The following is an 18,266-nucleotide window of genomic DNA, read 5'->3' on the forward strand; positions in this document are numbered from 1 at the left end:
TATATATATATATATATATATATATATATATATATATATATATATATATATATATATATATATATATATATAATGTTCGATTTAATACATTAAAAAATAAAAATTAAAAAAAAATTAGCAAAAAATAAATTAAATAAAATAAATGTTCAAAGCACGTTGGGTTGACCCGAACCCAAAACTTTGGGCAAGGGTTAAACATCTCTTGATTCGTAACCTGAAATGACCCAATCCGAGATGATTCATGACCCGACCCTAATTGACAGGTCTACATAGTAATAAAATTCTACTTCGTATTAGATTGTGAAGTATATTATTTTATAATAAAATTCTATCCAAATAGAATTCTAAGCTAACTTTTTTATCTTATGAAATCTATTTAAATCTATCCAATGTGGCGTAACACTTGGCAAAAAGTTGAAACGTTAAGTGTCGTTGTCCCGGATCTAGCTAAAAGTTTAGCTTTATATATCAGTTATATGATTTATACCTCTGAAATATTGGTATTTTATCGAAAATAAAACTCTAAATTAACAATTTTATCCTAAAATTCTATCCAAATAGAATTCTAAAACTAATTTTTTTTATCTTATGAATTCTATTTAAATCTATCCAACGTGGCGCGACACTTGGCGAAAAGTTAGAACGCCAAGTGTCACTGCCTCGTGACCAGGCTAAAAGTTTAGCTTTATATATAGAGAGAGAGAGAATTAAAGTTTTTGAAGTAAATAAATCATAAATATAGAGAATTAAAGTTATACTAATGAAGAGTTTTAAAATTAATTACACGTTATTGCGATGGCGCAAAGGATGACACATGGCGCACATGTGGCACCAAATAATAATTAGGGTACATATGGCGTTAGCATGTAAATCCCATGAGTTTTAATAATAATATAGACTAGGCGGTCTCTTTCATATAGCAACGCGTCAGCTTTTTAGTTTGTTTGATAATACCTAAGAGCAAGATTAGCCTTAAGACGTAGGATGACATTATCATTTTTAAAGTTTTTGGTCTTAAGACAAGACTTTGTTTTTTAATGCATTTAAGAAGGAGTCTTAACAAAATCTGAAGTGGAGTCTTGAAAACTCAAGACGACAAGACTCAACTCTACACATTATACACAGTGTTTTCCCTGTATATAAATCAAAACACAGTGTTTGGATGATAAATAATAAATAAAACTTTTTTTATTTCTTAAATAATCTGTGTACATTTCTTCAAAAAGAAATATTCTATGTACGTTGTTTTAAACAAAAAATTTATGTACGTTGCTCCAAAAAAATTTTATAGATATGTACGTTGTTTTTAGTTTTTTATATAAAAAATTCATATTGTTTGTTTTATTTTATCTTAATTATGTACCTATCTTGTTTCAAAAAAAAATAAAAATATGTACCAATCATGATTTAACAACAATCATCAATTTAAATTATGTTGTATTTTAATTACCCTATTTTTTTGTTATTATTTGTTAGGTTTTAATATTTATCATGTATGTACCTAGTCATAATAAAATTACTCTATATATGTATTATAAAAACTAAATATCCTATTGATTTTATTATCATTTATTTGTCTTCTTTAAAAGCCTACAAAAAATAATAAAGAACGTACAAAAAAATATATTGAAATATATATGTTAAAAGACAAAAACAATTAATAAATAATTTAAAGAAATCTAAAATAAGTTTGAAGAATGAAGAGATAAATCTGATTGAGTATTAAGGAGTCTTAACATAATTAAAACTTAAAAAAAAATTAATTTAATATAAAATCTAATGTGGCAATGAATTAAAATCTTAAGACTAGACAGGGCTAATCTTGCTCTAAGAGACCGACTATTACATATAACTAGTCTCTTTGATAAACAGTTTTTTTTTTTTTGGGAATGGGGGTACAGTTGTACCTCTGGATCCGCCACTGTCTCTCGCTCCTTTATTTTCTCACGTTTCTTTGTGTTTCACTTAAGAACTTCCAACATTAAGTGGTGTAATAGCCACCCATTAATCCCCCTCAACAAGCAGCTTTAATCAACATTAAAGGGTGTAACGATTAATATTTGTATAACAATATTAATCAGTAATAACACCCATTAAAGTAGCAATAAGAGGAAGCTAATATTAAGAGATCCCAATAACTATAGATCCCAACAGTCAAATGAATAAATTTTGTAACTTTTTTTTGTTTTTTAAGTCAAAAACTTTTAACATCTTGACAACAAAGTATGTAACCATAATAATATGACCTTACTAAGTCGACTCAATTTTATGGCGAATGATTCAGCCAAAGTCATTCCAAATCTCAACCTCAAATGCCGTCATAGAAAGGTTTTTTTTTTTGGTAAGGTAAGAAAAAGGAAAGAATTAGGACCCCTCCTCACGAGGGGCGATCCTAATGCATCTGAGGTGAGAATGGGGTATAAAGATGAAGAGGTACAAAATGAAATATCCAATTCATCGGTGACAAGATGTCCAACATTTGCTATCCAATCTGCTGCTCTATTTGCTTCTCTGTAGACATGTCGGAGTTCCCAATGGGGGAATTTGCGAAGTAGGATCTTGATATCTTCTATAATGTGATCAATTTGCCATGGGGTCGACCAAATATCGTTTACTGCGTTGACAACTAGGAGGTTGTCCCCTTCAATGTGAAGATTTTGTATTCCTTATTGGAGGGCGAGGATGATTCCCTTGTGGAGGCTAAAAGATTCAACTACAAAGATGTTGGTGGTTCCAAGGTTGAAAGCTTGTGCTGCAATGGTGTACCTTCACTGTCTCTGATGATGACTCCTGCTGCTGCTGAGTTGTTTTTTACCGAACCGTCAAAGTTGAGTTTGAAAGAATTGAGAGGAGGAGCCTCCCATGCAACCAACTGTGGTTTGGGGTGGTTTGGGTGAGGTAAATGGATGGGTTTGGGATCTCTGCATTGGAGACCCCGAGCTTAAAGAGGTATCTATGAGAATGCGGTAATGCCACTCTTTAACGCAAATTGCGCTCGGTGGAAGGTTCTAGAGATGCTAAAAATCTCATTCTTGAAAATAATAGAGTTTCGTTCTTTCCATATACTCCATAACAAAAAGATAAATTTTCGAAGGGAGGAGTTGTTTTTCCAAATCGTAGATAATGTCGTTATCAATTCTGTGGGTGGAAGTGTACCAGGAAACCAGTTTTGGGTTAAAGTGTTGTTCCAAATTTCTTTGGTTTTATCACAAGTAAGAAATAAGTGGTCGTGAGATTCCGAATAGGCAGAACAAAAGGTGCAATGATTGAAAGGAATAATCTTTCTTTTATAGAGGGTGTCTCTAGCTCCAAGACTATTATGCATTATTTTCCATAAGAAGATTTGGAGTTTAGGCGGGATGTCCAAATTCCATATCCAACGATGCGGCCATTTTACAGCATTTGGCTCTAAATCATGTGCTAATCATGTAGCCGACTTCACTGAAAAATTTCCCGAAGGTGTAGGGCCCCATACTAGTGTGTCACTCATTTGAGAGTTAGGTAAGGGGATGCCTAAGATTAGTTGTACAATATAATTTGGTAATAAAGAACAAAGCTTGTGTTTATTCCAATTTCGATCGGGGAGAATAAAGTCTGCAACCTTTAAATTAATGTTGACTTGGTGGCCTTGTAACTCTAAAGTTTCTAGAAGACTCTTGTTTATCACCCAATTGTCTAGCCAAAAATAAATGTCATTGCCATTGCCAATTTTCCAACGAATGCCTTTGCGCATAATTTCCCTTTGCGCAAGAATGGTTTTCCATATATGTGAATCTTTAGGCTGAAGTTGATAGTCAAAAAAGGAGGATCTATGGAGATATTTTTCTTCTATAAGTTTAACCCAAAGATTAGTAGGGTCTGAAAGAATCTTCCAACCTAACTTAGTGAGGAATGCTTGATTCAAGGGAAGGGTTCGCCTTAAACCTAGACCGCCATGGTTCTTGGGTTTGCAAACTTTATTCCATGCTATTAGAGGAGTACCATTTTTTTTCTTTTTGCTACCTCCAAAAGAAATTTCTGTGGAGGGAGTCTTGATTTTTCGCAATATCAGTGGGAAGAAGAGATGAAGAGCAAATGTAGGACGAAAAGGCTTCTAGATTACTTTGGATTAAAGTATGGCGACCTGCTTTAGAGAGGTAATTTTCTTCCCAAAAGCTTATTCGTTGTTTGGTGCTATCAAGCACTCTCTTAAAATCTTTTTTCATAGGGCAATAAGAGCTAAAAAAGACCCCTAAATATCTTCCGAGAGAGGACTTAGGAGTCATGTTGAAATGGGCAGCAAGGGCAGTGCGACGACTATTTGTAATTTGTCGTGAAAAAATCATTGACAATTTGTGGAAATTAATTAGTTGACCAGAGGAGGAGCAGAATTCATTTGGTATTCTCTTTAAATTATTACAAGTCGGTGTTGTAGCTTTACATGAAACTAAGCTGTCATCTGCAAAAAGGAGACACAGAATATTAAAAGAGCGAGGAGAAATTTTAAACCTGATCCCTGATTTATTTTTTTAGCTTTCTAGGGATAATTTTCTAATTAGAACTTCCATGCATAAGATAAACAGATTCGGAGAGAGGGGGTCCCCTTGTCTTAACCCCCTTGAAGGCTTGAACCATTCTGTAGTTTCTCCATTGATTTTGAGAGAATATGATACTTTTGTGACACATTCCTAGATCCAATGAATCCATTTCAAGGGAAATCCAAAACATTTAAGGGTTTTCCGCAAAAAATCTCATTCAATTCTATCATATGCTTTTTCCATGTCAGTTTTAGTGCACACCAACTTGTCTTATTTTTTTTATTTATGGAAGGTGTTAAGTATTTCTTCCACTATAAGGATGTTGTCATGTATAGAGCGATCGGGGGTAAAAGCATTTTGTAAGGGGCTAACCAACTTCTTTAGGATCAGACATAGACGATTAACCATGATTTTTGATATGGCTTTGTAGATTGTGTTTACCAGGCTAGTCGGCCGGAAATGATTTGGGGTTTCTGGGATATCAACCTTTGGTATTAAGGTAATAATAGTGTGGTTCACAAAGGGAGGAAGCTGCCCATGTGAAAAGAAAACTCTAAATTGCTATATTTATGTCGTTCTCAACTATTGGCCAGTAGGCTTGAAAAAATTTAGCCCCAAAGTCATCTGATCCGAGGGATTTATTTGGATTCATATCAAAAAAGGCTCTTTTTATTTCTTCTTTAGAGATTGGGCTTAAGAGGGTGTTGCAGTCATCTGGTGAAACAATTGGTTCGATGAACGAAAGATCAATTTGTCGACTAGTCGGTGAGTTTGAACTGAATTTATGTTTGAAGGATTCTAGGAGAAGATTGTGGATTTCCTCCCTAGATTCTACCCAAATGTCATCTGTATTTTTTAATCTGAAAATTAGATTAAGGGCTATCCTTTTACGCATTTTATTATGAAAGAATCTTGTAATTCTATCACCTTGCGTAAGCCAAGTTTTCTTAGAAAGGGCACCCCAATGTCGTTGGCCAAAAAGTAGAAGTTTCTCTCTTTGGCGTAACATTCTATTCATATGACTGACTAAGATCGGGTTAAAAGGTTGTATGCGTAACGCTTTTTCGAGGTCCTTTATTTTTTCAGAATTAAGTATGAGCTTATTATTATTGTTCCCATATCTTTTTTGCGCCCATTGTTTTAATTCGACCTTTATACGGGACAATTTTTGTTGAATTCTGTAGAATCTTGATCCCCGAATTGGTGATGGCCACTTTTTTTCATGATTGCAAGAGCATCAGCCTCAAGAGTCCAATGGTTCTGAAATCGAAAGGGTCAATGGGGCATAATTTGATCATTATAATGAGAATCATAAATTAGAGGAGCATGATCTGATATTGTAAAGACATCAAATTTTATTTGACTCCGCGGGAAAATCCGAAGGAAATCATTACTACATATTGTTTTATCTAGTTTTTCATATATAACTCTATTATTGACACATTGCTTCTATGAAAATGAATTTTGGGTACTAGGAATATCTATTGCATGGGTATTTGCTATAAAATTAGGTAGGCGTTGTAATTGGTGAGGAAGAAAAGGTCTCCTACTGATTTTATCATTTATACAAAACATTTCATTAAAGTCTCCTAGAATAATCCAAGCATAGTAATATTTGAGCTAAATGAATTAAGATAGTCCCAAAAATCATTTTTATCAGACTCTTGGGTTGGACCATAAATGCCACTTATTAACAATTCGCAGTTTAGAGGTTTAAAATTAATATTTAAGTGGGAACACCTTTCTGTCAAAGTAGTTTGATTAATACTGATTTTATCAACATTCCAACACACCCAAATGCCACCCGAATGACCATTTGGTTCACAAATATTATGTCTGGCTTATGTTTATTTTTTAAAAATATTAGTTTGGCCAAAGCCTCGGGTCTTTTCCCACCTCGTACATTCCAGCATAGAATTTTCATAATGATGATGTGTGATCATGTAAGAGGGCCTTTGCCGAATTAGATTCATCGCGAGTGTCAAGCACTCGATTCCATTGGGGGTTTGAAGCCCCGATTCTATAATATAAACTATTGCAACTATACATTTTCATGAGAAAAATAAAATAAGATACAATAAAAATTTCCAAGAAGTGAGAAGAAAGAAGAACATTAAGTCAAAAGCTTCTTTCCAGTAGAATTTTGCAACAATCCACCTCTATATTTTGGCATGACCTACGCCAAAAAAAGCAAAATACATAAGTGCACCACTGTATACATAATTCATATAAAAAATCACTAGAATAATCAACATTTGTACAAGAGACACAACATATAGACAGGCCCTCAGTCCCATGGGAAAAAATAGCCCAGGTCACATCCTTGGGACAAGGCATCCAAGGGCAACAACAAAGGGCAGCTCCCCTCAAAACTCCTGCAATCAGCCTCCTAAACCAAGAGAACCTGGTGTGGCAATGAAGGGGAGTAAAGAGAAGAAAGGGTCCTTTGCCGCTTCCAGCAAGGAAGCATAGCATAGCAACAATATAACTCAATACAACCTGTAACCAAATCCAACATAGGAAGACCAGCTGAACATATTAAAAGAGGGTGCAAAGCTTGAGATTTATAAAACCAGAAATACCAAGGGGACAACCCATTATTATGCAGAAGAATTAAGAGCAAAGATAATGCTAAATAAATAATATTCCAATGGAATGCACTTAGTAGTACCATAGTAGCAGTAAAAGTAAATTGCAAGAGGACAGAGAACATAAATCAATAATGCAAGAGAAGGTAAACTAAATAGAGAAGTTGCATTAGCTTAAAGATATAGCAATTACAAAAGGAAGGATCGGCATGATAATTAGCAAGAAAACATAGGCTGAACCTTAATAGAAAATAGATAATGAAAAGAAAATATAAATTACATACGAAAAGAGTTAAAAAAAAAGAAAAGAAAAAAAAAAAAAAAGAGCTAGTAGTGGAATCTCATACCCAAAAAGCAACACACATAGCATAGAGACTTAATCATAATTCATAATAGAAGTAGGGGAACCCACATCCCCATCATCACGTATCCTCCTTTTAGAATTTTCGAACTTGTTAGTGTCACCGGAAGGAGAAACAATCATATCAGCATCGAAATTTATCTCGGGGCTATGGTGGATAACCCCTAAAGCATTGAAGAAAGACTCATCTAGATCATCCTCATCATCAACAAAAATTTCTTTTCTAGAACAGGAGGATTAAGAGTGATTTTTTCCCCTGTGGAAACCTGAAACTCACCGAAAGAGGCAAAAGCATTGCTGATGGGAACAGTAGCTACATCCCCATGATTTGAAGAAGAAGAAGGGGACTGATTGAAGTTGGTAGGGTTAGGATTAGGAGTGTAGACAGTGTTGTTGAAACTAGAAAAATGGCTAGCAAAAGCACCTCTCCCACTTTTTCCACCCCTGTTGAAGAATCTAGGTCTAGCATGACATTGTGGCTTGACATGTATCCAGTCAGAGTGAGGCAGAGGGGCTTGTTCACCCTGATGGTCCAGATTGCTAGCCTCAAGCTGAGCCACTATGAGCTCAAGAGAAGGAGTAGGATTTTTAGGACAAGCCTTCAAGGTGTGGTCTTTATTTCCACACAGGGGGCAGACTTCATGAACTCCTTCATAAGAAAGATAAAAAAAATTTGTTTTGCTCACCGATATGCATAGAAAGAGTGTAAGGGACAGGTTTAGAAATATCTATATTAAGACAAACCCTAGCAAACTAAGTTTTATCATCATTCCTTATATTATACTCATCAAGCTTGATTAGAGTACCTATGTTAGAAGTCAGAGAAACACAATGATCCCAAGTCCAATACTCGGTGGGAAAGAAAGGGATTTTAACCCACTGATCAACATGAGTAATCTCATTATCGAAGGCGAAAAAGTTTGGCTCCCAAGGAATGAGTACCAGATTAAGCCCCTGCACAAACCAAGGTCTGCGGGACCAAACTTCATCTCTACCAATGGGGTTGGTGAATTTGATGATGTACAAACCATTGGCTAGGTACCTAATAGAAACTTCCCCACTAATAAATTTCCACTCTTTAACCAACCTAGAGGTGACAGCAGCATAAGGCACAAACTCTCCCCAAATTTTAGCATAAAAGATTTTTTATTTATGATCGGCTATGGTAGCTTCAAAAAGAGTAGGTGCATTGACACTTATACTAGAGTGAACTGTATTTGAAATCGGCGGTGAAGGAGTACCTGCACAGTCTGAAGAAGAGGGGGGCAGGAATACTAGGACTATGACCTCCCAGAGAGTGGAGGGTGTCATTGGATGGGTGGGATTGATTGGTTTCACAATTAAGGCTATCTATACTATTAATTCTACATTCAACGAGTTGAGATTTGGAAGGACAAATGGCAGGAGAAGGATGTCGTGTTGTAAGAATAGGGGCATAACTAGGAGGAGGGGAACGTCTGACATGAAAGCTATACTATAAGTAGTAGGAAGATGAAAGTGAATAAGAAACAAAGCACAACAGAAACAATAAGCAAAGAGGATATAAGAAACACCGAAGAGAGATGCTACAACTAAACACAAGCCAGGGTATGAATAGACAGGAAAAACCTTTTCCCAAGAAAAACCACCAGAGAATTGAAGGGATAAGAACAAACCATGATAAAAATAATACTCCCTCTGTCCCATTTTACTTGCAACATTTTGACTGGACACGCTTGTCGATGCACATGTTTGATCGTCGATATCTTTTATTATATATTTATAAAGTCTACAAAAATTTTATATTAAGAAACTATACATTAAAATAAACCCAACAGTATCTTACATGATTACATTAACTTTCATATAATAGCTAAAAAAGATGGTCAAAGTGAGATGTATGAATAGTGCAAAAAGTCAAAACGTTGCGAGTAATTTGGGACGGAGGGAGTAATAAAAAACAGAACAAAAAACACACATATTTTTCGAAAAAGAGAGAAGAACAGAAACAGAAATTGGGAAGAGCAAAGGTCCGATTAAAAAAGGGGGTACTAAATGCAGGGATAATTTTACCTAAATGCAGAATAAAATATTTTTTTAAAAAAAAATTATATTCCAGTTTTGTCCTTGTTTTAACTTAATCCTTTACACTTTTTTTAAATGATTAAAGTTAAATCATGTACACTCCTAACTATATAATCATCCCTACTATTTAATTTACAACCATATTCTAACGTATTCAATCTTGAATCCTATTTAATATTCAATACTATACAAATTCATATACAATAATAAAGTGCACTACGACATTTTTTTGAGGTATGAAAATTATGTGCTATAATAGATGAACAATCAAACAAAATAAAATTTCCATCTTATACAGCTAAGATTTTCGAAGGTCTCTAGCACCCTCCAATACGATATCCGGGGGTCTCCAGTATCTCCCGGCTAAGATTACTGAGGGTCTCTAGTATCCCCCGGATAAAATTTCCGGGGGTCTTTAGTACCCCCCGGGTAAGATTCCGGGGTAAATAGTACCCCCCGAAAAATATAGTCGGGAATACTTATAATGAAAAATTACAACAATAAACGAAAAAAATCTAAGACCGGGTGGTTTATGAGCGATGAACAACTTCTTCGTCTCTAGGGCTCAGATAGAAGAATTTTAAGGTAAATGGTGAAATGAAATGAATTACAAAAGAGAAAAAAAAAAAAAAAAAAAAAAAAAAAAAAAAAAAAAAAAAAAAAAAGGTGACTGAAATGGCGAATGAAATGAAAAAAATTGGCGAGTAAAATGAATTGCAAAATAAAAAATGTAAAAACTAAAAGCCTGGTGAAATGGAGAATTAGTTTTTTCATTTTGGAAAAGGGTATTTCAGTCTTTTTTAATTTTTGTATCATTAATTAATTTCTACATATAGGTTATTTTGTACTGCATTTAGTACTTGCGTTAAAAAATTCAGAAAATATAAAAATAAAAGGAAAGTAATTTAAACATGCAAGCAAAGCCACATAATTAAGTAAAAGAAGGTAGAGAGACTTCCCTGAGATCCAATTTTTTTTGTTCTTGATAGTATCGCTTGAGATTGCTTGTTGAATATTTGCGAATTCCTCAGAAAAAATAATCATCACATCTACTCCATAGATGGAGATGAGTAGCGTATTACCCAAGATCTGCAAGATCTCGATGCTTAGAGGTCTTTTGGGTTCACCAATCTTATAATTAAAAATCTTAATAGGGTATTTTATCTCATAAAGTAGATAATCTTTTGTACAAAGGATATAGGAGATCCATATTTGACCAATTGAAGGGCTAATAACATAATAATTGCTAGTGCTAAGTAGGAAAAGCGGGGGAGAGATCGAGCAAAAGTATGAGTCTTAGGGAAGCGAAACGGCAGCGACAGTGGGCTAGGTATTTCGTGGTGTTTCTAGGGCTTTCTTTTGGGTGGGGTTGGGTTTCTCTCTCTCTCTCTCTCTCTCTCTCTCTCTCTCTCTAGATTTCTTTTCTCTCTCTCTCTCTAGATTTCTTTTTGCATCTCATGTTTCCTTATTAGGATTTGTCATAGAAAAAGTTTGATAACTCATAATTTGATCAAATCAGCTAAAGCAGTATCCTCCAAGCTACAACTGCACAATAATGAACCCTTAATGGTATTTTTATTTATTATCATTATTTTTTTAATCAGCAAGCCACAGGGCGGCCAATAAGAATCGATACAAAATTCCCAAAAATCAATGTTGAACTATTTCTCACTCTCATTATTTTAGTATGATTCATATAAATTTTCAGGTGGCTTTGTACATGCACAACTCAAAAGAAGCTATTTACTTTGACAATTACACATATCAATGCACAATTTTTACCATTAATATTTGTAATTATATATTATTAAAAAGTATAAAAGGTTAATATAAATTGAGGAGAGTGACTACTACAGATTGAGTGGGTGGTGGCCTGGTGGGAAACCAGAAACGGAAATGTACTCAAACAGATGAATGGGTTGTGAAGAAATTTGGGAGAGGAAGAGGAAATTAACCAACTTTCTCATTATTCAAAGTCAATCGCAAGAAGCTGACCAACAGGGGTAATTTCGTCAAATACACAACTTAGGGTAATTTCGAGGATACACTATTCCTTTAAACAGTAACACATACTCTAGTTTTTGAATGGTTGGAGATAAGGGCCTATTCTCTTCCGCTTATTTTCAGTTCAGTTCAGCTCTGATAAGTTCAGTTCAGTTCAGTTCAGCTCTTATCTTAATTTCCTTTTCTCATAAAATAATCACTTCAGTTCAGCTTCAATAAGTTCACTTCAGCTCAGTTCAGTCAATCAGAACAGGCCCTAAGTCTTTCATGTTACTTAAATGGTACAATATGCTAGTTGTCATGTTGGATTACTGGATAGAAAGGTTTGTTATTTTAATGATTCCAAGTTCAAATCTATAAGAGAGGTTGTTATATAAAGCCGGGTGTATCGTACGCCCATGACTATTAAAAACAATCATCAAATGAACACCATAAACTAATTTTAGGTTAGTTGGATGTACGACCGGTATATTTGGGTGTATATAACAAATTCTAAATCTATAGTGATAAACATTCGGGTCGTATCATATTTAGGATACCATAAATGATTTTCTTATACACTTCATATGTTCTAGTAGTTTATATAGAAAATAAATTGTTGGGAATTTAACTAGAAATTTTGTAATAATGTTATATTACAAAAGATCGCATGGTACAATTTAGCTTTGTTTTTTTTTTTTTTAACTTTCTTGCACTTGCGTATATCTTTTAAATAGTATATCGGTCGACTCTCAAGGATTTGAATTGAAATCAACCACCATTAAAATGACCACTTTTGAGATCATTTATTTTTGTAAAATAAAACTACCAAAAAACATAGAAACCTTGAGTAACACTATCACATTAAATCTTCTGATAAGAATATTCGGTTGGGGCCCTATTTTATATAATTTCAGTCAGTTGTGGTAGAGACAACAAGAGAATTCGGTGGCCGAATACAAAACATGTAAATTGCTTTTAATTTTGCATTGTAATTAATTTAATTTCTCAATTGAATCTTAAAATTAGGGTTCATGGTCAAAAATTTGAATTTAGTGTTTTATGAAATAAGAATATATGAGGTATAAAGGTGGAATTGTTTTGAGAAGATGAGCTAAAGGTGGGATTTTTAATTTCAATTTTTCCTAATTTTTATAGAATTTTTAATAAAACAATAAATAGTATTTATTAGAAATTTTCACAATATTATGACATTTATCCGATGATTACTATAGTATATAATATAGATATTATAAAATATTAAAAGACAGTGATCCTTCCCAAAAAAAAAAAAAAAAAAAAAGAAAAAAAAGACTGATCATAAAACCCATAATTCATGGTTTTATTATACATATATAATGTTTACAATAGTTCATAATAACAGTTCACATAAATTTACTAACAATCATAGATGACCCGCTTTGAAAAATGACTGGATCAAAACCTATGATCTATATATATCATCACCCCAATCACTCCTCATAAAAAATAGTTGATCAGGAGAAGAATTTGTAGGTATCACATTGAACGATTATGTCTCTTATAGCTCCTATAGGAGCTAAAATCGTCAGCGATGTGCCAAAAATGATGAATGCCTGCAATATATCATATAAAAACATACGTTCATTAGTGTCATTGAGAAAAAAAATAAAAAATAAAATAAAATAAAATTAATAAATGTTGGTGAATGTAAATGAATTTTAGAGTAGAAAACGTACCCAGTTTAAGAACCATGATGCACTGTTTTTCTTCGGTTTGCATATTATTAACCATATTATGCAAGGAAGCTGAAACACAAATCATATGATACTAATATTAGACAATTTTATTCATTTGTTTTGATTATTATGAAATAAAATAAAAAATAGTATATAAAACTTACATAAAATGATGTTGGTGCAAAAGCAATTCCTCCCAATACACTCAAGAGAGAGCCAAAAAATGGAAATGCTATACCTATGAACATAGTAATTCCTATGCAGAACAAGATATTTTTAATATACTGTAAAAAAAATGATAAATTATAAAATAAACAACATTTCATCAAACAACTCACCGACATAAGTAGAACGAGTTATAAGACGAAGCATTCTACAAGGTTTGCATTTCATTTTCAGCACCAAAAAAGATTCAAGCATGTCAAAAACTGGCATTGCGAAAACCTATAGTACGATAAAAATTTATTAGTCTTAAGTGTAGTTTTGAAATATTGTCAAATACTTTTTGAAAACTGAACGAAAGAAATTTGACTTACTTGGTAACTCCCAATAACATGTATGACAACGAATAGGTTTGCAGCGGCAATAAGCCAAATAGGCTTCTCGAGGGACATCATAACATTATCCTCAACAAGTCTGCCAAACACTAGATAACCAACAAAAGCCACCGGAAAATAACACAATCCTACAATTATATAAGCGAGTAGAGATCCTTTCCACATGGCTATTTTAGAAGGTTTTTGCAAAGTTGAAGGAATTGTTGCTTGAATCTCCAACACTATATTGTGCCCAGAAAAAGCAAATGCAACCGTCCCTAAACCACTCAAAAAACCAAATATTTGTCCGGCGCTAGTGTGATATCTAGGTCCATAACTCGTGTCGGGTTGTATTCCTTTTAGAGCTGAAGCTATCCATGCGATGGCTGAATAACTGAATTCAAAATAATGACTTTCCATCAAATAATATCAAATGAAAATGATAATAAAAAACTATATTTGTCTAAGAAAAAATATAAAATCATTAGTCTATTGCAAAAACATACCTTAGAGACATAATAGCAGCAGCTAAGGAGACACCAGCGATAGAGTTGAAATTTGGTAAGTTGGACAAGAAAAATTGAACAGACGCATAAATCATGATAAAATAGGTAAGTTTGATTGACGGTCCATTAGGAGAAATGATGTTATAAAATTTCATCAACGAACTCCCTCCGGTGACCATATACACAATGTCACACCCAGCCTGAACCATAAACTGTTGGGGAACAACAAGCCATAGACCGAGTTTTTCTCCAAACGCGTACTGTCCCAACTCGTGATACCGATCAAACCTTTTACCAGGGACAATCTCATGCATTTCGATCATTTGCCATAGGGTATATAGTGTTATAGCCCATGACAATAGTAATATTGTCACACCTGGACCCCTATAATAAATTAATAATAATGTCAATGTATTACGCAGATAAAAAATATTATTATTTTGATAACATGATATATTATTTCCTTTTTTAGTTATTATCATGAACGCAAACCACATGATTTCCCCAAATTTATGAGTCAAAAAGGGAAAAAAATATATTGTTAATTATATTTAAAACTCTACTAATACATATTCCATTTTCATAAATTTTATTTTTAATTAAAGATACACAAATTACAAAAACATAAATACTTTAAATGAACATATCAAAACTAGATCAAATTGATGATGAATAACGATGCAACCAAACATATATACACATACACATATACATAGCTTAAACTTACAGATTGCCCCCGGAACAACCAGATGATCCACAACTTCAGATCAAATCGCCTGGCGAGTTGTCGGATTGATTGAGCTAACAATTTACAACAAAATAAATGCAAAGTAACAAAATTTCCTCATCATGTACATACATACTCTCAACTTCTGTTTCATTAACCAAATTAATTTGGACTACTATTATTAATGAAATCTTTTCTAGTTTTTAACTCATTAATCACTTTTATAATCAGAAATAAACAACATGAAATAAAAATAATGATTATCAGGCGAAAAAATATTTCTCTATTATTCAACTGTTTTCATGCAATCAACAATAATTATTCACCTAAAATCAATATCATCCATGTTTCATTATCATGATAAATAAAAACTATTATACGGTACATATGTAATTAAATTAAATAACATGAGGTATATGTGAATTAGATTATAACAAGCCTTAAAATTATTATCTTTTCTCAAATTAAAGATCAAAAATAAACATTGCAAAGGGCAAAGGAATAAAAGTGTACATACCATCCAAGTTGAGACATAGCGTATGGTAAACCGAGAATACCAGCACCAACCATACCAGTCACATTGTGTATTGCGGCGTACCACCACTTCCCTTCACGGTTCGCCGTAACCGGAAGCCAGTCGTTGATGCTTTTGTCACTCTCACCGTTTTCCTTCTTTACCGTCTCACCGTTTTCTTTCTTCACTAACTCCATGTTTTTGCTCTCTAGTTTGCTAATATGATTTTTTAGAATATAGTTTACAGTATTTATGCAAATTTGAGAGGGCGAAAATATTTGTGTCTCCTAACCACCAAAGAGTTTGTTTCCTAGCTACTCTATGACTCCTTTAGGGTGTGAATGGATGGTTTTTATAATTATTTTTTAAATAAATTTTATTGATTTATTTCCATTTATAAAAATATTGTAATAATTAATAGATATTACATACACAATCGACTCCTGATTTAATGATGGGTCATGGACTCATCACTCATGGGTGGTGGGAATGTGAATTTGTTTAAAAAGTTATTTAAAAAGTTTTACTTCAGTGATTTTAGGATGTTGTATCATGTGAATCTGTTGACTTTGACTTATCAACTTCTTTTTCCACAATTTTGTAGGTATTTATTTTAATTAGCTTTTTTTTTTTTTTTGAGAAACTTTAATTAGCTTATTTTGTTAATTCAAAAGATATTAAGATATTAAACATGCGTAATTTTCTACATTACAAAATTTATATGGTTAATTAATTGGTTAAATAACGGTTAGTTGTTTACTTTTAAAACACAATCTTTATCCTTATCTAAAAACTTGTGAATTGGTAAGTGATCACCCTAATCGATAAGTAAATTGGTAAAGCAATCCTCATGATTGATAAATCAAATATATCAATTGGTAGACGATTTATTTTGATAAGCAAATTGGTATAAGATAAATGAATTTGGTACGTAAATTGGTAAATCATTGTCATGATTGATAAATCAATTGGTAAAAGATTTAATTTGATAAGCAAATCAGTGTAAGAAAAATGAATGTGGTACATAAATTGGTAAATGTCAATTTTCATTGATAACATAAATGGTAAGTGATCATCCCAGTTGATTACAAACTTAATAAATGATTAGGTCTATTTGATTATCAATATGAATTTGATAGATAAATTGGTAAATGGCAATTTTCATTGATAACAGAATTGGTAAGTGATCATTCCAGTTGATTGATAACTTAATAAAAGAGTAAATTAGCACAATCATTTATCAATATGCATGAATTTGATAAGTAAATGGTGGAGTAATTTTCATTGATAAGGTAAGTGATTATCCCAGTTGATTATTAACTTAATAAATGATTAGCTCAATTGATTATTAGTTTAATAGATGATCATCCCAATTTGTAAATAATCACCCTATATATTTTGATTACATGATCAAATCATAATTGGTAAAAACTGAAAAAATCATTGCTTTGGCAACTAATCATCCTGCACATATATAATCAAAATACCAAATCATAAAAATACCAAATCATAAAAATTTATTGTTAAAAAAAATCATTTCTTTTTTAATCTAACATTTTCAAAAAAGAAAAATAACCTTTATCTAATATTATTAGTTTCACGGTTTCATGATGCATAACATCTAAAGTAATACTTTTATGTGTCTCACCTTTACAGAAAATATCTAAATATAGTTTACAATTTTTTATTTTTATTTTTATTTTTATTTTTGACTAATATTTATGCATTTATCTATGACTCTTTGTTTTTTAATTATTTTTCCGTTTCTCATGTTAATCGGGCAGGGAATACCTTAGCTCATATGGTAGCAAGGTGAGATACTAGAAACTGTAATGAATTTGTATTTTTGGTCCTTTTCCTCAAAGTCTATTAACTTTGGCAGAAATTGATCTCCTTTAATAATACTAGATGAAGCCCGTGCGATGTACGGTTTGTTTGAATTTTTTAAAATAATTTTTTTTATACATATATTTATGTGCTAAAATTTGTTATATATTTAGATAAAATTCATGATATCAAAAGATAATATTTTATATTTAATTAATTTAAACTGGGAAATCTCATTCGTCAATTTTGCTTACATGTCATTTAAATTATTTAATTCAAAAGGAAATTAATAATCTCGTATTTAATTAGCTACCACTAAAATTTATTATGCTACATGGCACGCTGAAAAAATTAAATCCTTCGTGACTCTCTTAAAACTCGGGAAAAAACTCCCCTTTATATATATATATATATATATATATATATATATATATATATATATATATATATATATATATATATATATATATATATATATATATATAGTTAGATTCTCTGCCGGTTCCAAGAAAAAAAAAAAAAAAAAAAAAAAAAAAAAAAAAAAAAAAAAACTTAATCATAGGACCCTAGGATTAAGGAAAGATTTTTTATATATATACAGTTTGGTGCATTGTACCCCTATGAGTATTTTGTTATCATTCTGATGATTGTTTTCCCTTTAATCATCAAATAAATAAAGAATAAAAATTAAACATGAATTAGTTGGGTGTATGATGCACTTATATAACATATTCCAAGGATTTAAGGGTGTTTGTTATCTCAACCTGTTAAGTTTTATCAATTCCTTTCCAATAGTTGTGTTTTATAAATAATCATTGACTTCATTGGTTCCTAATATTTGGGGTGTTATTCGTAAAACAGTATAAACAAGAAGATAGTAGTTGGTCCCCTTTATATTCGGGCAGCGAGAGAAAGGGTGTGGGAT

General features: G+C 32.3%; 2 protein-coding genes across 2 annotated transcripts; both read right to left on the reverse strand.

The window, feature by feature from the left end:
* Nucleotides 1-3,998: 3,998 nt before the first annotated feature.
* LOC145566401 (uncharacterized) lies at nucleotides 3,999-4,614 on the reverse strand. The gene is made up of 2 exons (XM_081625832.1): nucleotides 4,542-4,614; nucleotides 3,999-4,438 (listed from the first exon to the last, which is right to left on the reverse strand). The coding sequence occupies exons 1-2, from the start codon at nucleotides 4,612-4,614 to the stop codon at nucleotides 3,999-4,001; spliced, it is 513 nt and encodes a 170-aa protein (XP_081481958.1).
* Nucleotides 4,615-12,828: 8,214 nt separating this feature from the next.
* Nucleotides 12,829-15,850, reverse strand: LOC145568685 (lysine histidine transporter 1-like). Its single transcript, XM_081628108.1, has 7 exons — nucleotides 15,518-15,850; nucleotides 14,274-14,657; nucleotides 13,768-14,161; nucleotides 13,570-13,675; nucleotides 13,396-13,487; nucleotides 13,232-13,300; nucleotides 12,829-13,108 (listed from the first exon to the last, which is right to left on the reverse strand). Exons 1-7 carry the CDS (start codon nucleotides 15,709-15,711, stop codon nucleotides 13,010-13,012), a joined length of 1,338 nt encoding a protein of 445 aa, XP_081484234.1. The 5' UTR covers nucleotides 15,712-15,850; the 3' UTR covers nucleotides 12,829-13,009.
* Between the last annotated feature and the right edge of the window lie 2,416 nt (nucleotides 15,851-18,266).

The sequence above is a fragment of the Chenopodium album genome, chromosome 11 (genome assembly GCF_948465745.1).
Source record: "Chenopodium album chromosome 11, dcCheAlbu1.1, whole genome shotgun sequence".
NCBI classification, from domain to species: Eukaryota; Viridiplantae; Streptophyta; class Magnoliopsida; order Caryophyllales; family Amaranthaceae; genus Chenopodium; species Chenopodium album.

Coding starts and splice junctions, on each gene's coding strand:
- LOC145566401 (XM_081625832.1), bottom strand. CDS start 4,614: ATGGTTCAAGCCTTCAAGGGGGTTAAGACAAGGGGACCCCCTCTCTCC. Junction 4,439..4,541: donor TGTTTATCTTATGCATGGAA/GTTCTAATTAGA, acceptor TCCTTTTTGCAG/ATGACAGCTTAGTTTCATGT.
- LOC145568685 (XM_081628108.1), bottom strand. CDS start 15,711: ATGGAGTTAGTGAAGAAAGAAAACGGTGAGACGGTAAAGAAGGAAAAC. Junction 14,162..14,273: donor GCTGCTATTATGTCTCTAAG/GTATGTTTTTGC, acceptor TTTTGAATTCAG/TTATTCAGCCATCGCATGGA. Junction 13,301..13,395: donor TTGCACCAACATCATTTTAT/GTAAGTTTTATA, acceptor TTTGTGTTTCAG/CTTCCTTGCATAATATGGTT.